The sequence below is a fragment of the Serinus canaria genome, chromosome 1 (assembly GCF_022539315.1).
Source record: "Serinus canaria isolate serCan28SL12 chromosome 1, serCan2020, whole genome shotgun sequence".
Taxonomy (NCBI): domain Eukaryota; kingdom Metazoa; phylum Chordata; class Aves; order Passeriformes; family Fringillidae; genus Serinus; species Serinus canaria.
In genome coordinates, this window is record NC_066313.1 from 32,892,491 (window position 1) to 32,916,880 (window position 24,390).

At 37.0% G+C, this 24,390-nt stretch overlaps 1 protein-coding gene across 3 annotated transcripts in view; it reads left to right on the forward strand.

Annotated features, from left to right (window-relative positions):
* The window catches only part of DLG2 (discs large MAGUK scaffold protein 2), a 486,684-nt gene that overhangs the window by 108,538 nt on the left and 353,756 nt on the right, over positions 1 to 24,390 (forward strand). For all 3 annotated transcript variants that reach the window (XM_030234136.2, XM_030234140.2, XM_030234138.2), the window contains exon 3: positions 13,156 to 13,206. In XM_030234136.2, coding sequence (XP_030089996.1) covers positions 13,156 to 13,206 — 51 coding nt within the window. The remainder of the gene's footprint in view (positions 1 to 13,155; positions 13,207 to 24,390) is intronic.

Genomic DNA, 24,390 nt, shown 5'->3' on the forward strand with positions numbered 1-24,390 from the left:
GTAGAAAAGAAAACTTGCTTTCATGTCTTATTGTACATATTATGTTTTGATTACAATGGTTTTTCACTTATTTAGGATGAAGCATGTCTGAAATTTATTTTACAGGAACTCTTCTTTGTAATTTTAACAATATTTTCTTTTTTAATGCGTAGAACTGTTTAATATTTTGCTTTGCAAACTACCTGTTAAAGTTCAACCAAGTCAAGGCTCTTATCCTGGCAGCACACAATGCAACATCAGTTATAACAATGGATAGAAAATACACCCTTAACTTGTGATCTTTTAGGTATTTTCTTAATATTATTCACTGTGTTTTTCATAGCAGCACTTTTCCTGTTATTTATGGTAACTTTCTAAAAATTTTAGAATAGCTAGAGTGTGTTCTTACTCGTTGCCTATAACAATAGAAAAAAATCTCAAAGGAACACCATTCTCTTTTAACAAAATTGCAAAGTTAGCCATTTAAATGCTCTTATTTTCTGCCATTGTTAACCAGGTATTCGCTGATCCGTGCTATAAAACTAACACAACTTCAACACAGCTTCAGCAAATATTCTGAAGTCCCTACTGTTGCAAATTGTGAGTGTAGACATTTTGGGAATATGAGTTATTGCTAATCCACATTTTACACAATAAAACCTCACGCTACTTTTAATGCAGTGATCTGGTGACTCAGACTTGGTAGTAAATTACATTTTTAATCAGTGTTTAGATGATCTAGCATAGAGGAGGAAACCCAAATATGCCACAGATAATATCTGTTTTCCTGATCTTAGATATTGCAGCCCTCATAATTTTGTATAGAAGATTGGCTTAGTTTGAAGGTAATAGAAAATAAAGATTCCTACATAAGATAAATTTCCACTTTTTGAGGATATTAATAAAGAGAAATAAAAACTGAAATGCATTTCTTTTGTATCTTGCATTAACATATTCGATCAGTTGTCGAGTAATTTGTGTCTGTAAATTTTTCTGCATAGAGATGACAAGAGTTTAAAATTCTGGATTTGTTTCAGTCGTTAATTATTTGTGCTGAGTATGTTATGTTTTATGTTTGCTAGGCTGAAACATTTTACTGAATATTGGCAATATTACCAATTTAGTATTGGCAAACATTTTACTGAATGTTGTTCTTTGCTCAGCTTAAGTGAGCATTAATGTGGTCATAAAAAAAGTAATCTTGTCTGATGTCCAAATTCAGGACTTAGGCTTTGCAAAGGTGATGGAAATGTGAGCATGGCACACTGTGAGTTTATCTCGATACTGAGATATACTAATTTTTCAAATAATTTGCATAGTGCAAGGTTGATTAATCCACCATAGTCTATCTCTTTAGTAGAAGCGGATATGTGGTATCTTGGTAGTGTTCTCTCTTATTCTAAAAATACTAAAAGTCCTCAACTGTCCATATGACCTCTTGGTCTTTCCCTAGAGGAGAAGTATAATTTGCAGCTGGTGCTTTTAATACTGTTTAATTTCTTTTTAGAAGCACTGTGTACTAGTTTAGAGTTGGTTTGTAAACTAAGTCAGAGAAGTGTTCTTTCATTCCCCAAGAATTTGAATTTCATGCAGAAGGATACAAATATGAAATTGAAATTATTGAAAGATATTCATCTTTCTTTCAAAATAAAAACCAATCTCCAGGAGCCATCCTCATGTCTTAGGAAGACTGATCTTATCAATAAGGCAGATTGATTAGAACTGGGCATCCTTGTTTCAATCATGTCTCAATGAACTTTGTCTCTAAATGCAGATCTACTGAAAGAAAATAAATTATACTTGACTTTCTCCCCAGTTCTTTAATTCCACATCTTTTTGATTTTTGGCAATAGCTAAATTCAAGTTTGTTTATATTTTATAGAAATTACCCTGCTTTGCTAAAGTTAAAGCTTTAATATTATCCAATGCCCACTATTGGTTACACTTTCAGCACAGTTTCTTGTTTCCAGATATTTTTCTAGCCATTTTTCTTTCCCTGCTGTTTCTTGGTGAAGAATGATTCAAGAAGATTGTAAGAATAGCTTTTCCTGTCACATCCATCTTTCTGCTTGGGTGAAAAGATGAGATACATAGCAATGAGTATGAGTCTGCAAAGAATTTTTTTCTCGGTTTAGCATCGCATCGAGTCGCAGTCCATATAACAAAAAATTTTGTGTTTGCAATATGTGTGCAAGAAATTGTTGCAATGTGTTACAGGGTTGCTAAATTTGCTAGCCTGATGGAAGCAAGGCTGTTGGGACTCCATGCCATGGTGCTGAACCGGCAGCAAGGTCGGCGCTGTATTCCCAGCAAGCACACAGACAAACAGAAGGCATTTGGGTAGGCACAGGTCTGAGCAGAGCAGCACAGCAGTCGGTGCTCACACAAACAAAAGTGGCCTCCTTGGGTGTATGCATGTATTCATGAGTGTGGTGTGAAAACTGCCAGGAGCTGGATTTGGACACTCAGTCAGTTCAGGAGTGCTGACTCCAGATCCTTGCTCTTCCAGATGCTGGCACTTGATTCTGCAACCCCTGTCCAGCTGCTGGTACAGACTCCTTTGCACAAACCAATGCACACACACCTCATGTGGGACTCTGATTCCTCCTATAATGGAGCTGAGACACCTGGTCCATGCAGTAGCTGGCACTGGATCCTTGCCCTTACTCCTGAACAGTGAAACACACTCACTCTGAAATAGGTCTCAGTCAATCCCTGAATCCTAAAGTTTCTTGAGCAGTTGCCTTTGATCCCTTACCCTTTCAGTAGCCAACTTCTTCCCTTTTCTTATTTCCAGTTACGTGTACACACTCCAGCTGTCTGACTGCTTCACCTCTTCCCCAGCTAGCCCAGCTTGGTGTTTGCAGGCAATCACCCACTGCTTGTGGGCACCTTCATGCACTCCAGCCTGCTGGCACCACAGACACAGAACCCCTTACCCAAGAAAATAGGTAAAAATGAAGTTTAATAGAAGACATGACAGAAGATATTCTGCAGGCACAGGGCTCAGACAGGGAAATGAACTGACCAGCTTTGTCTACATGTGACTGGCCCCCTTTATCTTCTTACCCCTCTGTTTTCTTGTACTTCTTCCTCTCTACTTCTAAACCACATCTATTCTTCCCTTCTCCACACCTTTTATTCCTCACCTAAACATCTCCTAAGTCTTGTTGCAATGCCAAGATGCTTGTTCCCTGCATCCTGCCAGTGTCCCAGCCCCACAGACAGTGATGTGCTCCTCAGGCTGCAAGGTGTCCCCCAGCTGACCCACAGTTCTGGGTGTCACCCTGAGCCAGGGACTGAGGCTTTCCTGGGAGAGGAAAGGTCTCTGCTAGGGTATCTCCACCTGCCCTTGTTCCTCTCTGCTCATGGGTGTGTGTCTGCAGCTTTGATGGGCTGATGGCTCCTGTGAGGATCCCAGGATGAAGAAGAAATAAATTTAATCCTGAAAAATAACTTTTCTGTGGAGGAGACATGCTGGAGCATGTACAGTGTAGTAATGGCAAGTAAAATGTCTGGTTAGTGGCCTTGTGCAGATTGGAGCATTTGATGTCCAGGAGAAGATTTGTACACAAATTTAAGTGTGATTGTTAATGGCCACTAACTTCACTGAGTATCGTTGAAATAAGAACTGGAATACTTTCCTCATCTCTGCTGCCAAATACTTTAGCTTTGATGTGGAAATTACAGGTTTCATTATGTCAGGAAACCTATGAGGAATGAAATAAAGATACTTCATATAACTGGTAAAATATGCTCTACTTCTGGAAAGAGATGATGAAATACTTGACATTTTAAAGTAGTATTGCATGACATTAAACATTTTCAGAGTACTTCTGTATTGCAGTTGTGCATTTTAGTGTAGTAAAAATATTCTTAGAGTACCATATTTCTTGTACCATAGGTCTTTTCATCACTGCTTATTTATATCAAGAGAGCACTGCGACCTTTTTGTGTTGTTTTAAAGAGGATTATGTGTCAGCATTTTTCTCAAGCTTTCTTTTGGCTTCCCTCAATTCTTTAGTAAAGCTTCTCTCATCTCTGCTGTTATACATTAATAGGTAATCTTGAAAATAACTTTTCTTTTTTTTTAGAATACTGAGGCAATGCATAGAAATTACTTTCAGACTTACTTTCAAGATTTCAGTATTGTGTCAGAAATTACATTGCTTGAAGGTGGATGAAAGTGATTTTTTTCCTCTCTCCTTAGATTTAAGTTGCAAGAATTTTTGTGAAAAACTCAAATTCCCTCGAACTGATGGAAACCAATTTTTCCTACTAAGAAGGCTTGAGAAGTACTTGGTGTAGTTTGCTGAGTATTGCTTAGCCTTAAATTGGGACTGGTGATGATCAGTTAGGCTGCATTAGCTTCTTTTCAGGGCTCACATGGTTAATCCCTGTGACCAGCAGTTACATCAGTTTTCTTTCCTTGAGCTTGGGAGGAGGAGCAGAAAAACACAGATTTTGTCTCAGGCATTCAAAATGTCTTCTTTTTTTTTTTTTTTTTTTTTTCTTTTTTTCCCTGCAGGAAATTAATTGGGTATGAGGGAGCTGTTCTGCTGTGCTTTTAGTAGTAGAGTGCAGAGGACTGTGTCTCCCTTCCCTTACATACACTAAAGAGCCTTCCAAGATTTTAAGAGAAATAGCAAATCCGTCTGCTGCTGTAAAACTACTTGTAAAGCAACTGAGTCATGCATAAAAAGCCTGTCCTGTGGAATCCTTATTGGTTTATAAACACGTGTGTACTTTATGAGCGTGAATATTCCTTATTACTCATTTTTACTATTAGTGCAGGCATTTTCTTCACTCTTTCAGGGCTGCTTCCTCCTGCAGGTGTAAGTACATCCACAGATGAATAACTGCAACTTCAGTTACACAAGTACAAGCCCAGTGACACCAGGGGGATTGCACCAGGGCTACTGACAGTAGAGTTGAGCCTTCAGTGCTTGTGCTAGAGTTAACACATAAGAACAAAAGAACCCAAAGGAATTCATTGATTGTGATTTTTTTTTAATGAGCAATGGGGTGAGAGAGCAGTGAAAGGAATATTAACTCTCAAAGCTAAACAAAGGTACTCGTATACAATTTTAGGCACGAATATATGAGTCAGAGTATGTTCCTGTTGAGCAAATTGTAAGAGATTAGATTATGTTGGTTGTTTATGTATTTATTGAGGAAATGTGCTATGCCTATTATGCCCATTACATATATTTCATTATATAATGGCTGTATAAACATGTCATGGATACCAAAGAATGAAGTTAATTAGCACTGTTCTTTCCTTGCCTAAAATTTTGCCAGTTAGTATGCTATTGATTTTTTCCCTAAAACTGAGAAACATTGTATTACTCATGTTTGAATCAAACTTAACCCACATGTAATAATTTCTGCCTTTTAAACACTTAGTTACCAACCTTTAAAATCAAATTCTGCAAATTGGAGTATTAAACATTTTTTAAAATTACCTTTTAAGTCCAAATTTACAAGTACTTTATAATCTTTGTTGATGAAATAAGGTCAATCAAGCAACAGCTATTTTCCATTTGTATGTGCAGTGTTCGTGGAATGATAGATTACACTAGAAAAATAATTTCTAGAAATATCTGAACTGTTCAAATTTTGTGAAAGGTTTGATGGATTTTCTTCTAAATGTGAAATAGAGCAGAGATAGAACAACCTAACAAACTGAGTGTTTATGATAACTCAAATATAACCGTGTCAGCAATGGCAGAAGCACAGAAGAAAATAAGAGGCAAAGTGATTGTGAGCTTCTGACACTGCATAGTAAATGACCTGGATTGTACAAGAAAGAATGTGATTTTGTGGGAAGGAATTGCTGCATCCTATTCTCTGGAACTTACTGTTTCAAATTTCTGCACTGATATATGTTCTAAGTTTAAGATACAAAAAATTAAGAATTTTCATAGAATCAGAACTGTTTGGAAGGGACCTTAAAGATCACCTAGTTCCAAACGACCTGCCTTTTTTTTAAGAAATAGGTTTTTTTAGGATGTGAATCCTGGAAGTCTATAGATTCCCCCATGTAGTCAGTGGGCAAGCAGGTTCTCAACAATTCCATATAAAGACTAAGACACATGGCATAAATCACCCCCCTTGATTCTTCTCTCCAGTACCTGTAAAAAAACCCCAAAACCTAGATCACTTCTTAACTTGGATAGCCACCCTTTAGATAGGTAATATGATGGTATATGAATTTCTTTAAGCTTAGGAGAGAAGGTTCTAAGTGCACTTTTATTCTTTTGTCGGTACTAATTTTATATAAGTTGGAAGTGCAGCCTAAAGAGAATTCACATCCATTTACTGTGAACCCCACTTGAAATCACGATCTCTGCTTTCATCTGCTCCTGCATTAGGCTTATAAATCTAGGAAGTTTCTGTTGAGTCTGCATTAGCTATATCAAGTGCTTACACTTAAAATAATGCTTCCATCAAAATATGGACAAAACAAAAAGGAGGTGAAAGAAAAATTGGTGGCTCATTGTAAACCTCATAAAATAATTATACCTTGGAGAAGGGCATCCAAAAAATTCCTTTTCATACTGTAGAAAGTGTCAGCTCTATGGTGACAAAACAGCTAAAAAGAAGTAAATCTGAATTATTGTTGTATAGCAAAAAAGACTATGAGGAGTGAGGACAGGGAGTAGGGGAAACCAGAAAAGAATCCCTTATTTTGACAAGGTCTTGAAACCATGGTAAAGCAGGTGAGGCATCGGTGGAAAGAATCAAGGAACATGGAGAGTGTGAATGGCTTAATAGGAGTCATGGGAGAAGATTACATTTCAAGTTTAGTTGGAAAAGAAGAAAATGTAGAAAACTAATCATGAATAATGCTTTGGATGAAGTGGGATTAGGTAAAGTAAGTTTAAATTTATATGTATGTGTGTGTGCATCTGTGTGTGAGAGGAAAACAGAACAAATTTGGAAGGTAAGAAGAAAGGAGTAAAAAACTGAAAGGAATGAAAATCAGAAAGCAGTGGAGGGGCTGACTTGAGGCATGAGAAGTTGTGATTACAGCTGGGGGATTGTGATTCAAAGTAGACAAGAAAAAATGACTGCTCTGAACAAGATATGAGAAATGGGTAGGGTAAAATAAAATTGCAATTTGGGAATCAACCGAAGAGTGACAATAGTTACTTGCTAGATGGGTATTTTCTCCAAGGTAATGAAAACAAGAAAAGCCAGTGTAACAGTGAGGGAGGCAGAAAAAGGAAAGGATGGACATTGTGACAGTTATTGGAGAAGAGGCTGAATAAAAATTAAGTCCTGAAGGATGTACGTGACGTCTAAAAAGGAAAGAATGAGTGAATATAGTACCCTTTGAGCAGGGTACAAGTTAATCATGACTACAGATCTTTGCAGGTGTTGAACAAGAGCTGGATTTGGCTCCTTGGAGCTCTGCTAATTATGTGTTGAGGGTAATATCTTCCCTAAAGGATGTAAAGTGACTGGTGAGTGCTCCCTAGGCATCTGTGGAAGGATCCACAAAGATCTATTCCTGATAAACTATAAATTTATTTGAAAACCTTATGGTTTTTTACTCTTCATTCTTCACACCAGAACAGTCATATTACAACAAGAAATTTTTAGGTTATGGTAAATTTTTGATTCAAAAATTTAACATGTTTGCATGGGTAAAAAGGAAATGGGCTTAGTTATGCACTATAATTTAAAATGGATGCGTAACATCTCACACAAATAGTCTATAAAATGCACTCACGCACTTAGATAAAGACTAGCATGAAAAACTTTCTGGCAGCCTTTTTAGGACAGCTTGAAAATGCAAACTCATCACATTTGAAATCAAAGAAATCAGGAGAGGGTTTTCTGTATGTTTATATGCAGGAAGAAAGGAAACTTCTAATGATTTTGGAAAGCAATATCAAAAGAATGTCAGCAGCTTTCCTTTGACAACTAATAAGAAAATAACCCAAATCTTACGTTGTCAAAGGGCTAAATAAAGATCACTCTTTAGCTTTTGTGACAAAACAGAAATCGTGAAAGGCTATTTAATACTGTCTAGATACCCAAATGGGTTTGCTGTTTCTGAAATGTAAAATAACATGTTCTAGTGGAAGATGTCCCTTCCTCTGGCAGGGGGTTTGAAAATAGATATCTTTAAGGTCCCTTCCAATCCAAACCATTCTATGATTCTCTGAGTCTGTGACCATCCTAATTATACAGCCAACAGGAAATTTCTGAAGGACAAAGATATCCTGAACTTACTTGTACAATAAGAATTTGACAATCTTGTATTCTGCTGAGGTTTGGGTGATGAGACAGCTGGTGAAACCATGTAGCCAAAGGAACAATTTTTGCATGTTGAATGAAAATCGGTGTTAGGGTAGTTATCTTCCTGTGCATATGAAAGCAGAAGTAGAAGCAGTAGTCTTCTTTCTTTCAGTTTTCTGAAAAACAATACCCAATTAAATATGATTGAAATGAGTTTTGCTTGAAATAAAAGTCTGCAGATGTAATTTTTAGGCAAAACAATCTCTTCTTGAAAATAAGACTTAGCATAACAAATGGCTCTGATGGCAGTTTTTATTAGAAAGAATAGATCCAGGGGTTTTGAAATCTTGCAGTTGAATAAACTGTATGTTTTGATTAGATTGTTGCCACCATCATAATACAGTTCTTACCACTAAAATTCATGTCATTAAATATATATCTTATTGAGTGGATGCAGTTGTAGTAGGTTAGAAGTATAGCAAGAAAGAATTCTGCAGTGTTTACTTTTCAAGTGTAAACAAGTCCATCAAATCAAATAATTGCAAAAGTAAAATAATAAGAGTATCAAATTACAGTTGTTATTATGAAAAAAAAAATCTTAAAAATATTAATGAAGTGGCAGAATATGTGTCAGAAAATGAAAAACCCAACAGAATGCTTGTCTCAAGGATTTTAGGAATTTAGCATAATCTGTAGAGCTGATTTTTCAGTAAGGGACTACTTCAGCTGCTTATGTCACCCTTAAACTGCGTTAAAGAAACTTCCTGAAAAGTCACATAAAGGAACAAACAAATCTGAGTTTGTCAGGTCCTTACTTTGGCATTCTGTATGCTGGGCTTCAGATTTTTCACAAAATTGTGTATAAAAACCTCTCTTCCTGTTTCTTATTTCTCACTCTCCTGAAAGTAAGTGTCACTGAAGATGAGTAGTGCTTCCTTCTTAGGGAGGTAAGTGAACTCTAATAGCAGAGAAGTTTGCCAGGAAATCTCTCTTGAATGGTGGAGTCTAGACAGTTACCCTAATGTGTCTCTCTTTCTTAAAGACATTTTCTTGTCAAATGTTTTGGAGAGTCCTCTGGAATAACAGGTGCTGCTGTAAATGAAAGGCAGCTGTTACCTTGCCTTTGTCAGGAGTTCTTTTAAACATCAGTGCTTAATTAACTTTTGGTAACTTATTCAAGAAGGGCTGTGCATTCATTTCACTCTGGATCATGAACATATGTAAGGTCAGGAGGCTGAGAGCTTTGTGGCATTGCAAGAAGGCCATGCAGCAGAGGTCCTCAAAATTATCTAAAGATTTTATGGGCATCTGCTCCCATGTAGCACTTTTTCACTTTGTCCTGGTCAATAGTGTCTTTTTTCTTCTGCTGGAAATGCAAGTTCCTGGATGAGACATGTGTTGATTCCAGCTCCTGTGTCCTGGAGAAGGGATGCAGTTGGTTGTGTCCTCCCATGGACTACATCCTGTCTACCCCTTACCCACTGCTGCTGCAGTCTGTGGCCCCTTGCTGACACAGGTGCTCTTGAGCATCTTCCTCAGAACTGTGCACATCAGTGTCCCAAATCAGAGACAGAAGCCAAGAGCAGTGTTTCTTGGCTTTTGGAGAAGGGGAAAGATTGAGTTGTTCCTTGTGGATATCCTTATAAGTTGGGCTTGTGGCAGTAGTTGCTGGATATCATGCCAGGCATGTGCTGCCAGGTACAGGTGCAGACAAGCCTGAGGAAGCAATTGGAAAAGCTGCTAAACCAGAGATCCGGCCTTTCAGTGGTGTGTAATTATAAAAGATATACGGCATCCCTTAAGCAGAATGTTACCAGTCTATAGTCAGGAGAAATGCAGAGAAAACAGATTCAAGGCAAGTGCTCCCCTAACTTCACACATCATTTTTTTACTCTCTTACTATACAGAGAAAGGAAATGTCCGGGCACAATTCACCTCACCTACCTGAGAATTTTAGCGGAGGATGAAATTAATTAAGACCTTCACGTGCCTGTTTTTACTCACTTAAGTATAGATGACTACCTCGCATTTCAGCATTAAAAATGTAAATTTTACTTGAGATTAAAGATCTCTGTCATAACAAGCTTGCACTGCAAAAAGCTGAGAAAGACTTTTTCCCAAACAACTGGAAAATGCTGATAGTTTCTTTGATTGTGGAGAAGAGAAAACTGAATGAAAATGTTTGTAATTTTTCATAGTTATCTAAAATCATGGAGGTTGTAGTACATTTTGCTTTCTGTTCTTGCTGCAATCTGATATAAAATCAGGAGTAGAAAAGTCATGCAAAGAGGGACACAAGAGTAGGTTTCCACTACTTGTAAGAAATGGAAGTTGCAGGTTCAGACAGCTTGCTGGTGCTTTGACAGGCCAGAGACTGTCAAGTTGAAATGTACAAAAACAGAGGGTATGTCCATATGCCTCTAAATGAGAGCACCAATAGGCCAGTTCAGTGCTGGAGCCATGATTCTCTTTCTGCTTAACTGTTGGCTCACTCCTTGGCCATTTGCTTCCAGCAGGCTCCAGACAGAAACAGCCCTAAGCACTGAGACTTGGCTGAAAACTGACTATAATTTAGCAGTGTAGGTGCAGCCAGAGAGTCTAAATGTGGAGTTAAATGGTGTTAGCAATGAGTGGTACTGCATAAAGCAACATTCCACCTGCCTCAGGTGGGTACAGTATCTTATTGGATTCTTTAAGAAATAATTGCATTGGTTTGCTGAGCAACCAGCAAAACAAAAAGGGCAGTGAAAGGTATATGCAGACACGTATGTTTAAATAATAAAAGGAACTGGATCACGATCAGCTTTTTAATTCATATCACCCCTGCTGCTATGGAGCCTGATAATGGATCTCTGCTGCAATTAATTTTGATTTGAATTGAAGGCATTTTCAGAATCGCCACTGTGGATGACAATAGAAACCCCTCATGTGGTCATAAGCAAGATATCGTTTGTGTGCAAATACAAATTGAGTATTCAGCTTGTGTTTTCTCCTTTCATCTTTCTACAGAGGTTGCTCACTTCTCATATCCCTCTTTTTCCCATTTTGCTGCACTAATGAGTTTTTAATGCAAAGGAAAAGCGATTATAAGCAGTGAAGCAAAGACAGCTTTATAGAGCAAGACTGAGGAATTGAAGGCATAGATCAGAGCTATCCACCAACCTGAGATGAAAGAGAAGCTCATGAAAACAGAGACATATAGATAGCTTTGATTTCATTATCATTAGACAAGAAAGGACAAAAAATGGAATAGCTATAAAGATCTTCATATGTAGTAAGTTGCCTAGATTAATAAGAGTCTATGCAGAAAGCATTAAAGTGATAACATTGGTCAGGAAGACATCCTGTACTAAAATTTTTTTTGTTCATCCCTGGTGTAAGTGTAATGTGATGTGATTACCCAATCTTAATAAACAAAAAAACCCAAATATTATGTACGTATTAAATATTATATTCATTGATGCTCTGTTTTCCTACAATTGCTAAGCATGAGTTGTTTGTTTGGACTTTTCTCTCTCTTTCCTTTTCAACACAGATTCTGGAGATTGTATTTCTGTTACTAATTTCATGGTTTATCACATCTTGAATTGTAAACAAATTAAATAGTTGGTGGATTTTAGAGGAAGCTTTTGTTTGGCAGATACATGTACCTTGTTAAAATAGTCACAAGGGAAGTACCTAATTACATTTGAAAGGTGCTTGACGAGATAAAGAATGATTTATATACAGTGTTTTATGATTGCAGTTAGGAATCTAATACAGAAAATTAGCAGTTGGGAGTGGGGAGGAGTGATAAATGTTCATGTTTTTAGAAATAACAAATTTGTTCCTCCAAGATGAAGTCAATCCCAATCCTTTCTTTCAGTTTAGGTCTTTTTTTTCATTAAGTATAAATTAAGACACTAAAGCAAAGCTATTTTCCATGGCATATCCCATCATTACAGAAACTAAAATAGCATGATTAATAAATTTTTCTTAATATATATTTTTTAAAGCAATACTTTCTGGCCAAGCCAAAAATTGCTGGCTAGTTTTATGGAAGTGATGCTTTGAAATTCTTCTGAGATTTTGATGATAGATATATTTTCATTGCTCTGCAGTTTACCTGCAATACAGTGAGCCTTTGTAGCTCTCTCCCATGCTCTACTCTACCCATTTAAGAAAGGAGAAAAGGAAGAAAGGGATGTTAAGTGAGTTGCCTGGAGGGACAAAAGTAATCCATGTCAGACTGGAACAAGGTTTTGGAATACTGCTTAAATCAGTGTCATCTCTTTAGTTGATAGATTTCTTGTCCAGCACAATCTATTTTGGTGCTCTACATTTTGTAGCTTAATTTATTTTGACACCGGGACTCAGCATAGGAATTACATTAACATTCTGTGCCTTTTTGCCATTCAGCTGTCTCTTGCAAAGGTTCTCTGTCATGTTCTTGCCCTAGGTTAATATAGTAAACAAGCTGTATTTCAGTGTATGTAGCAGTGAATAATTTTAGATAAGTACTGTGAATTTCCTGTCTGGTTTTGTATTTCAATGTAAATTGGAGCTGCTAAGACAACGCATAAATAATTTTTCTTCAATTGTGAGAATATTAGAAGCAGGTCTTCTATTTTGACTTGAAACTATTACCTTGGAAACTATTTAAACATTGGCACAAAGTCCACAAAGATGTTTTAAAAAATATCAGTCTTATTATGTTGGTGATTTTATACACCCATTACATTCTGAACTTCTACTATTTTTGGTTTATAGGCTTGACTGTGTATCCCCAAGACATAGGGGAGTTAAATATTCACTACTTTAGAACTCCTCAGCTCTATGGTGAAAAATATGTTTCAGTGAACCAATGATACTGGAACAGCTGTACAGTATGCCTGTGAAGTTACCTTCCATGTGATTTTAAGAATTTTCTGATTTTTTTTTCTTTAGGTCAATGGAACAGAAATTGAATATGAATTTGAAGAAATTACTTTGGAGAGGGTATGTACAATTTATTCTTTCTTATGGGAAAAATTTAATCTGAAATAAAAATAATGTGATTAATTATGAAATTAAAATTGGTTAAGAATAAGTTTGTTTACATTTTGAATAAAGGTGTGTTCACTGTTTATTCTAAACTGTAAAAATGTAAGCGATAACAACAGGTAAGACTTTCATGCTATTAACAAGTTTATGATTTAGCTACTTGTGTTCAAAATAAGTTTCTTTCCCATAACTATCGTCAGTGCTTAGTTGGGTGTGTCAGTGCTTAGTTGGGTGTTTGGTTATCGTGAAGACCCTCTATGACTTAGTAACTCCCTTTGTCAACTGGAATTGTAGAATGTTTTCTCTTTAAAAATCTTTGGTTTCTAGTCACATGATAGTGGATGTGTAGTAGACCATGTCTGTGCTTAAAAGATGTGCTGACTCAAAAGCTGAATTACCTGAGCCGTAATTAGGGCTTGCAGTGAAGGCTTTGTTGGTAATGTAGCACCAAAGCAAAGCTCTATGTGCTGTACCGTGTCTCCCTGGATTTGGTGTTTTTCCCTTGCCTTTTGGTTATGTAGCTGTTGTCTTACAGTGCTGACTTTGTCCGACACAGATCGAGGCCATATGGGCCATGTAGGGTGTGAGGAAGAAAGCCAAAGCTTTGTAATATGTCATAATGCTTACAAAGGTTTCTAACAGATGCAAGAATGTCATTGCTGAATTCCTTTAGTGTTCTACCAACATATTGGGAATATGAATTTTTTTCATCTTGAAGCACAGTTCATCTTCTTTCTACATAAAATGATTGAATGGAAGGCCAGATTTATCAAGATATGATTGATGCCATGTGAACAAAAGCCTGTAAGGTGGCAAATTACCACTAAATTAGATACTTAAATGATATAATTCGCTGCACTTTTTCTGCATATTATATTTTTAATTGTCCAGGATAATGAATTCCATAATCATTAAACTTAAGGGGCTACAAGTTTATGTTCTCATTGATTTGCTCTCTCAGGCAAATTATGAAAGAGCAATGTATCTTTTTATCATAGCCATCTTCATAACAGATTACATATAAGGTTATAGGCACTTTTCCTCTACTGCCTCCCAACTTATTGGCTCATCACTAGTTATTCATTGGACTAGAGTTTCCAAAGGTCACTGAACAGAAAACAGAACACATGCCTCCTGGGTGATATTTAGAAAAGCACTTTATTTTTAACAGATGCGTAAGTTATCAGTGTACATACTGCAGAAGGGATGTGATTTGCATCTCCTGTACCTGTCAGATGCAGATAATTGGTTATTCATAGTGCAGTGTAATATCAGCTGAAGGCTGAACAACAATAGCAAAAAAGAGATACAGATCTTAATGGACAATGTTTCAGTTGTTTTCTTGATGATGCTGGATCTGTGGCTTCTGATTACTACTGCTTGAAATGTTCTGTCACACATATCAGTGTTTTGTCTCAGAGGCAGGGTACTGTGTCTGCTGGTTTTTGTGTGAGATATAAAACACAAGTGATTGCCTTTAAATAGCTGTCATTTATGTCAGACTAAAAGCGTTTTCAGAAAAGAAGACATTCTCCATGTTGATTACCCATTTTCTTCCACAAAACTGCTTTTAGAAATTAGAGGGAAATCATCTCTCTATTTAATGGCAAAGCTGCAAAATATATTAAGATTTCTGCTTTTGAGAGAGAAAAATGTATTTTGTTCATATCAAACAGCTGGTAATAAACTTTACATTTTGGTCCAGTTATTCAAGTCACAGAATTCTGCATTGCCAAAACCATTCTTCATTTAATTTATCCTCATTTTTAAATGGTCAGTATAATTAAAAAATTTTAAGATGTGAAAATAGTGTATTAAGGAAAAAGCACTCTTAGTTGCCTTTTGTTAAATAATAGAATGAAAGGGGAGGTGGTAAGGGATTCGTTCAGAGCACTTCCCAGTCTCTATATACATTGTTAATTTAATTATTAGGAGATCACCTTCATCCATAGGTGACATGGATTTGTAGAACCTATTCCTGAGGAGAGTTACTGGTATTGGTATGAACCTTGCCCTGGGGTGAAGAGGTGTCCCCATCTCTTGGGGTAAAATAAGACTACTGTGTGCATGTTGGCAGAAAGTGTCCAGTGTGGAGCTGGAGAGCAAAAATGCCAAGAGCAAGCTGTGCTAATGGTCTGGTGGGAAGGACAGTGCAGGGCTTGCTGAGCATCCCGAGCTGCCCAAGACCATGCTGGTGCACCAGGAAGTTGACTACAAAGTTACAGGGGGCTTTTGAAGAAAGCTTTTTTAAAAAAAAAAAATCTCTCTTTGAAATACTGTTATTCAGTTGTTTCTATTTAAAATGTTGTGCCCTAGTTTGCAGTTGAAAAATACTTGGGGATTTGAGATTAAAAGACTTCAGTGAGAATTGACATAGACAACTAATTTGAGACAGATCCACCTTAAATCTGTGATCAGTGGTGCTTCCAGGAGTTAAAAGAAGTTGTTAGTACACCCCTGTCAGCCCTCTCTTTAGTGGCTGCTCTTATCCTTTTACTCTTCAGTTGTGCCAGCCACTTAGCAGGTACCTTCACCAGTTTGAGCTCGCTGTTAAATCATTTAGAGCTCTCATAAGAACACACTTGAATAACAGAGTTAAGAGAAATCAAACAAATTCTCTTATGGGGGGGAAAAAAAGAATTTAAATTCCGTGACATACTTCACAGAATGTGTGAGATTCTCTGCAAACTTACCAGCATAAAATACAGATATGGGTGTAGACTAATACTTTGTGATTCATAAAAAAACTACAATGCCCAAGTGCATACTCAGACAAAGTTCTTAAAAATAAAGTATTACCTTGCTCTAGCTTGAATATTAAATACACTTTAGAAAGGAAACTCTATATAAAATAATTAATATTAGTGCAGTGATGTTAATTTTCCATTACTGAAGGACTTGAAAAAAACACACCCAGCACTCTCAAGAGGCTTATTTGCATTTGTAAATAAGTGGTCAGTGTAAGGGACTATCAGATAGTCTCTGGTACAAAGCATAAGCAACTTTCCTTAGCTGGAAGAAAGTTTTAATTGATTGACTCCTTGGTACAAGTGCTATGCTTGGACACAGATACTGAAGAGAGGATTTTAGTAGAGGTTGGAATATCAGGCAAAATGAATCCTTACCCTGAAGAAAAGTTAAGAAAGACAGTGGGTCACTTAATGATTCATATTGGATTCATGCTGAGTTCAACATCTGAGTTCAGATCTCAGAACCTTTTTGCTCATCTAACCTTGCCTGCTTTCTAGATGTTGGACAAAAAGAGGACTTTTATGGTTAATAGAGCTGTTTTCAATAGACTCTTTTCACATTCGGTATGTATTTTCATTTTGTATCTGTATTAAAGAATGCTATTAGTTTTTGTGAAATAGACTATTTGGAAAAATCTATTTCTATCAACACTGGAATTAAAGACATCTAGTTCCAAGTGCATTTGCATACTGAGATTGACTGACTAAGGTCAGTCAGTCTGAAAAGGTTGAGCTCTGACTGAGAATTTTGCCATGGCTGAGACATGCATGAAGGATCTCTATTTCTTTTTCTTTTATACTGCTGTGAATTTTCTGGCCTATTGTAACAATGCAGGTTACACTCAGAATGTGCCTGTTTTTAATTAACCATATAGTTTTACAGAGTTTTTAGGAACCTGTTGTTTTGTTTCCTCCTCACTTTTTTAGATTTCATTGCAATTGCCTACTGTCTCACTCCAGCTGAGGGAGTGAGACAGGTATGAATGCTCATTTAGCATAATTATTTCCTTAGAAAACCTGGTTTAATATATTCATAGAATCACATGAGTAAAAAAGGGTAAATTCTCAATGATGATTTATCATCTTAGACTGTGTTGTGTTAACTCTGATAAGTTTAATTCTGTACCCACCACAGGCTCTGCTCATTGGAGAAACTAAGAAATCTACTCTGTCTCTTCTTTTCTTTGACTTGAGAGTTCAATGACATCCAGCACCACCATGAGGAAATTTAATTTTTCTACTTGGAGATTATCATTCTCTAAAAGTTTGGGGTTCTGCATTTCAACAAATTGAAGGACTTATTCAAATCTTAACTAGAAAGGCTAGAACTAGTCATAGGTGACCTTAGATTAGCTCAGCTGGTTAGAATGTGGTTCAAAAAATGCCAACACCAAAAGTTGTGTGTTTCATCCCTGTATGGGCCAGTCACCCAAGAAATGGACTCAATAATACTTGTGGGTCCCTTCCAGCTCAGAATATTGTGTGAAATTATAGCTTAAAGGCTAAAATTTAAAAATCCAGAGGAAGCAGTGGAAAAACAAATCTTGGTGTATTTCAGAAAATAATTTATTACAGGCTTCAGCTCTTAATTGCTTTGATACTTGTAAACCTAAGAAATAATCACTACTGTGTTATTAGTCATTCTTTTTTCATCACTAATTTCCTAGATGAACGTGTAGGAGTTTTCAAAGATACGAACAGCTGGAACACTGAAGAACAGATAGTATTGAATGACACGAGTATTTTAATTTGACTTGATGTTTATTTTTTATTACCCATCTATATATCTTGTTTTTGTAGAGATCACAACATTATAGAACAGTTTGGGTTGGAAGGGAGCTTGAAAGGCCATCTGGTCTGAGCACCCTGCAATAAGCAGAGACAGCTTCTCCTAGATCAGGCTACTCAGAGCCCTGTCCAACAGTCTCTTGAATGTTTCTAGGGATAAGGCATCCACAGTTCTTCTGGCAACCTCCTCTAATATTTCATAACCCTCAGTGTAAAAAATGGCTTCTTTAGATGTAGGCTAAATCTACCTTTGTTTAGTTTAAACCCCTACATCTACAGGCCTTGTTAAAAAGAAGTCTATCCACATCTTTCTTACAAGCCCCCTCTAGGTACTGAAAGGCTGCATTAAGATCTCCATGGAGCATTCTGTTATCCAGGCTGAACAACTCCAATTTCCTTAGCCTGTTTTCACAGGAGAGGTGCTCCAGCCCTCTGATCACCTTTATGGTCTCCTCTGCGTTCAACAAATTCACATCCTTCTTATGTGGGGGTCCCAGAGCTGGATGCAGCACTCCAGGTGGGGTCCCACCAGAGCAGAGTAGAGGGGCAGAATCCCCTCCCTTGATCTATTGGCCATGCTGCTTTGATTGCAGTCCAGGATACACTCAGGATATGTTCAGCTTCTCGCAATTTGCTTCTCTGTCTGGGAAAAAAGGTTTTCACTATTAGTCAGTAGTGAATCCTCTTTCTGCCTTTTTTTAAGGTCTTAGACAGCAGTTCATGCACCAATATGCTTTGATCTCTCACTACTGAGGCTGTAGGACACCACAGTGCTAGGAAAGTCCTCCTTTAATTGTTTCAGAAATAACAGAGTGGAAGGGAGTGGTCAAGAAATGGCCACTAGGAAAAGGTATTTTAAAAGTTTAAGAATCTATGATGTAGATGCTTTTTTAGAGTCCACAGTGCAAAAATCAATATCCAGCCATCAACAGCCCCAGTGGAGTAGTCTGGCATCTTCCAACAGAAGAAAGTAAATCTTTTAAAGCAAGCGTCCCTCAGGTACCTGATGAGCTCCACCAAACTCAGAGTTGCTCTCTGTTTATTTTTGCAGAACTGTAAATGATTTCTTTACACTTGAAAGCATTTTCTGTGCCCTTAGTACATTTCTTCCTTGATAGGCTTTGTCTGCTTGCTTCCTAGGTGGTAGTTACTCTTGCAGCCTGAGATAAGTTATAATTCATAGACAGAATCCTTCTTATTGACTAGTTTATGCCAGATTGATAGTAGAATGGTGACCTAGAGATGTTTATTGCCAGAAAGTTCAACCACAGGATTCTTTTTTCCTGGAAGTGGCTTAGAGGAAGAGGCAGAAATGTTTCTTTATACCACTGAGTTATCAGCAGAGAATGAAAATCCCATCTTTTTCACAGTTGCTCAAACAATTTGAAATACTGACCCTTTGTGTATCCATAAGCGAAATAAGAAATTAAGAAAGATCCTTGAAAATACATGTGTAGTGCTTGCAATCCCCATGCAGGAGATTCTGTTGTGCATTATAATTCCAATCACATCTTAGTTTAGAGTTGAGACTGATGGTTGGTTGTGTTAGTGACTGTAGTTCACCTTCAGGGAGGTTTGTAAGTACTGGAGAGGCCAGGCTCTGGCCTCTGAATGCCATGGCTGAAGCAAGGTCTTTGTTCTCCTTTGATCTCTTGTGTCTTACCAGATGTTGCCTTGATGTGAGGCTGTGCTGGAGTGATCAATGAAAGAAACTAAAGGGGTCTGGTGTGAAGTCCTGCTAATGGGACACTGAAATACCAGATCAACATTTTCCAAAAAAACTGCAGAGTTTAGTTGCTTTTGTTCAATGACCTAAATTAAGATTCTTTGGAATAGTCTGGTCTCTTTTATTTTTTTTTCACCTCAGAGCAGCCCTAATTTGGTACCTAAAATATAACTAATCACTGGAAAACTTGTTAGAGAGTCATTCTGCTGGAACTATTCCTGGTTGCAAAGGTGTACTACATGTGTTGTGGGGAACTGTTCCACCAGTGCGTGGTAGAGGTACAAAACGTGCCAGTCCAGAGTGTGCACGGAGAAGCAGGAGAGCTGGGGAGAGGGTGGGCCCTACCTTTGGAGAAGCAGAGGCTCCTGCCTCGTGTTCTCAGCTGTCATCCTCCACATTCAGTGTCTGGGACAGGAAATCAATAAGCCCACATAACTGTCTTACTGAAGACTATTGAAAGTGAAGACTAAGAAAAGTGAAGGAACAGCTGTCAGATATTATACCCCTCTTAAAAGTGGGAATAAACTATTTTTATTTATTTTTATTGCTGTTAGCAATTATATGGCTAAGGATGATGAAGTAGAGCTGCTGCAGCACTGATAGTATCCTGAAAACAGTGACAGGACTAGGAGGACTGGTCTTATCTCCACATAGTGATAGCTGGACTGCTTCAGAATACATGCTGCCAGAAGAATTTGAGATATCCAGGGAAAATGCTAAGAAAGCCAGTGGCTTTCCCTTGAACCTTTGTTTAGAAGGAAGATTTTCCCAGTATTTCACCATTGCTACAGCTGTGCAGAGGGTACATCCTTTTCCAGCTGTGTAGTGGCAGCGCTTCACATCCCAATAGGCACGACAGGAAATCTTCAAAGCCGTGAAAAGGGAGACAAAGGAGAGGGAAAGGCTGTAAGTGAATAAGGGAAAAAAGCCCTGCTATACTATGCTTAGAAAAAGAAGCTGAAATAAAACTAAAGATTTAGCTCTCTCTGGGTGCCTATCAAAGAAATTGTTGTTTTCTTATTATTTTATTAGAATTCTGCTTTTAAATCTAAATGTCTGAAAATTACTTCATGGATGCTCACTTGGATGAATCAGAATGGTGTATTTCTTTGGATGTATCACTGAAATGCCATTTAAACTCCTCTAAGGGCATTTTTTCAGTGAAGGATGTCTGCACCCATGCACGTGTGTTGACTTTTTATTTCAAAGTGAAAAAATACACATCTTGGATTTACACCTGATTACTCAAGCTTTCCAAGGCAAAGAATAACTGTATTACTATGGATTAATTAGGCTTTTAGTCATTAGTATATGTAATTTTGAATGTTTATGTATTCATTGATTCATACAGTAATTTCTGAGTATTTCTTTTGAGGGATTCACAGTTTCTTTCAATGAGTCCTCAGGTCCAGGGAAGATTAGGAGACTTCTTTTGTTAAGTGAAAAACTTTAAATAACCAAATATTTTATTACAAAGGCTCATGATGACTTTTTTTTTTTCAAAATCATTTGAAGCATTAAAGAATGCTCAACCAGACAAAGAAAACTGGATATTGTTTGTCTTTTTTTTTTTTTTTTTTTTTTTTTTAATTGAATAAGAGTCACTTGACACTCTGAGCTGTTTTGTTCCCAGAGGAGTAAATTTCATTCTGAATCACAAGCCTGAAGTTACTTAAAGTCTCTGCATTGAAAACTCGCAGGGAACTTGTTCAGGGAGAGCATGTCAGTAGAAAATACAGACACTAAAAAGAAGACACTAATACAATACTAGAAAGTGTTCTCAAAGTGACAGCAACAAAATAAATCAACTCTAGGCAAAAGATACATATATTCTATATCAAAACTGAAGAAAAGTTGAAAAATTAATCATCATTTATTTAAGAGTTCAAAACCTACCTTTGTGAGTGTAGGAAAAAAAAGGATTCATGTTTATCTCTACTTGAATCTTATGCCTTTAACTGTGCCAAGATCACCAAGACCTTGAGTTACCCATTATTTGAGAAGTTACTTCATGCAAATCATAGCTTCCTTGAGGCAATATTCTGCTGCTGATTCTTTTAAATTATTATTATTTTTATTATTATGTTGACATTTTATTTTTCAGGTAATATCACCCATTTATTGCTTTTCTCTCATTTCCCAACTCACTCACTCTCAATATATAAGTTTCAGGGAGTAATTCTTCTGCTTTTTTTTGTATTATTTACAACTTTCCATGAAAATTGCCTTTACTTCAGATGAACCTATTTAAGATGTGGCCTTTCAGTCTATTTGTTGTCTGTAGCTGAAGTCCAAGCTTTATCTCCCTTCTGTTTGGTGTTTGGAAAGTGAGCATCTAATGGAGGCAGTTCATGAAGCTGCTTGACAGTGATGTCAAATCTGTCGAATTCTGCAGTTTCTGCAAGGAATCCTTTGGTGTGCAGTAGATAATATTGGTCTAAGGGAAAAAACTTTGTACCATGAAATAGGGCTCCCTTTGGTGCGGTATCCTAGTCCTCCATTCTGATGGAGAAGAGCAAATTTCTCCCCTCCAGCTTAATTTTGGCCAGAACTAATTTTGCAGGAGCTTAAACGAGATGTAAGGGTGTTCTCAGCAGTTGGATTGTGTCCCAATTTTCAGGAAGTGCTAACAAATAGGTGTTATGCTTCACACAGCTTGACTTTTCCAAACTGGCATAAACTGGCATTTTAGAACAGGCTGCCCAGGGAAATGGTGGAGTCCCCATCCCTGAAAATGTTTGTGTGGTACTTCAAAGTATACTTCAGAGGGAATGGTGGTATTCAGTCAGAAGTTGGACTTGCTGATCTTGGAGGTCTTGTGCAACATTGATGACTCTACAATTCTGTGAAAAAGCCTGCTAAGAGAAATCAATCCAAGTGTACCATCCAAGGAAACTTGAAGTGTCTCACTCTGTGGTACACCATGTTTATCAGTGCTAATCACCAATAGGCAGAGCTGCCATGGTAACTTCCAAATAAACATTCCAGTTCTGAATAGAAGCTTCTGGAGCACTAGTGGATGGTACACCTAAAAACTCAGTTATATGTGTGTCTGAAATGCTGTCTTTTTCCAAGAAAGTCTGTTGTAGGAAATGTAGGGTAGGAAAGCCTGTTGCAGAAAGTCTATGTATGAATCTTTTGGCAGAAAGACTGGGAAAGCAGTGCAGAAAAAAAAAAAAAAAAAAAGAGCTACAAAGCATTGGTTTGACTCAGTCTTCACTTAGTTTTGCAACTGTCATTGGCAAATAGTGTGTAGATTTAAAATATGTACATTTAAGTAAATGGGGAAAATAAACCTCAATTTACCAGTAGAAAATGACTCATTCTGGAGATGATAATAATCACTTTGCAACAAAGATGGTCATTTTCGAGGCAGGCCTTTAAAAAGACATCTTTGATGTACTGGATTCATCTCTGAGGGAAAGTAATGTTTTTCATTGCAGAAAATTGCTTTTCATTTCTCTTATAATTTAGAATCAGCTGTAATGCATAAATTAAGCTGCACAACCTTGAGGAATCAGTATGCCATTTTGGTAGGGAGAGGTATTGCAAAGATGTAGAGGAATAAACAGAAAAAAATTGCTGGAATACCCAGACTGAATTCCACAACTGTCGGTGCTGGGTACCTTAACACGTTTTTCCAATAAAAATTTTTTTGGATGTAGCATTACAATTATTTTCTGTTCATATGCATTTGTGTTTGTAGCAATCACAAGGTCATTTGTCTTGTAATTATAACTACCACTTATAGCTTATCTTTGGCTCTCTGAAGGGAAGAAAAGCTTTTCCTTGTCTTAAGAGGGCTAAGAATTTATCTGACGTACTTTTTTGCAAACCAGTTTTGCAGGAGCAATGGCCCGCTTTGTAGCATGTGAAAGTTCTTGGAAATTATTTGTATAGACTGTTTCATCTCAATTGTTTCCCTGTGTTTAAAACTGAAACTAGATGTCAGATGGATCAGGGAATTCCAGGTATGTGAAGCAATAAGTAGATGAAAAGCAATTGCATGCTGCTTATGCATGTTTTATATTGCAAGATATTGCTTTATCCTAAGAATTTGACCTAGCTAGTGAGATGCAAGTATGGCTGGAAAGTCACCTTATGCAACTTAAAATGATATATGAATTCTGACTGAATTCTATGAATAATTTATTTTTTGAGTGCTTTTTAATTTTGCAGAGTTCATGTTGTTCCACATTTCCTGCACCTCACCTGCAAAGGAGAAAAGAGCCCCTGGTAGCAATGTAATACAAAGATTGACATTAACAGAGACGACATAGTATAGGGAAAAAAAAAAATAAATAAAAAAAAATCAACCTCTGCCCCTTTACCCCCCTCCCCCCAGAAAAAAAAAAGAAACAACACTGAAATAAATTATGGAATTATGGGTTTGTAACTTTAATTTTTGCTAAGGTTGAATAGTGTTTTAAAGTGAAAATGTTTCTCTTAACTAAGGAGGACGGTCAGTGTACTTTGTGTTTCCATTGTATTTCATGATGGGGAAACTTGCAGCTCAGAACAGGCCAACTGTAAAAATAGCATGAAAACACACATCTGTTAGGCTCTGTAGTCTGGTAGGCTCCTTCTTGAAGTCCACTTTGAAAAGTCCACGGTACCTTATTCTATTGGTATCAAGCACCTTAATAGTACTAAAAAAATTATGAAAGTTTACAAAATATGGGAAAGAAGATAGCATTTTTATACTCTTCTAATGTCTCTTGAATTTTTAAAATGGCTAAAATATGTGCACTTCCTACTTGTCCATTCAATATTTATTTAGGAATTATAATAAATATTTGACAAATAGATATTTTTATTCAATTTCCAAAGTAGAAATAAGACTACATCACACAGTGAGTTATTTTTACTTCTTTT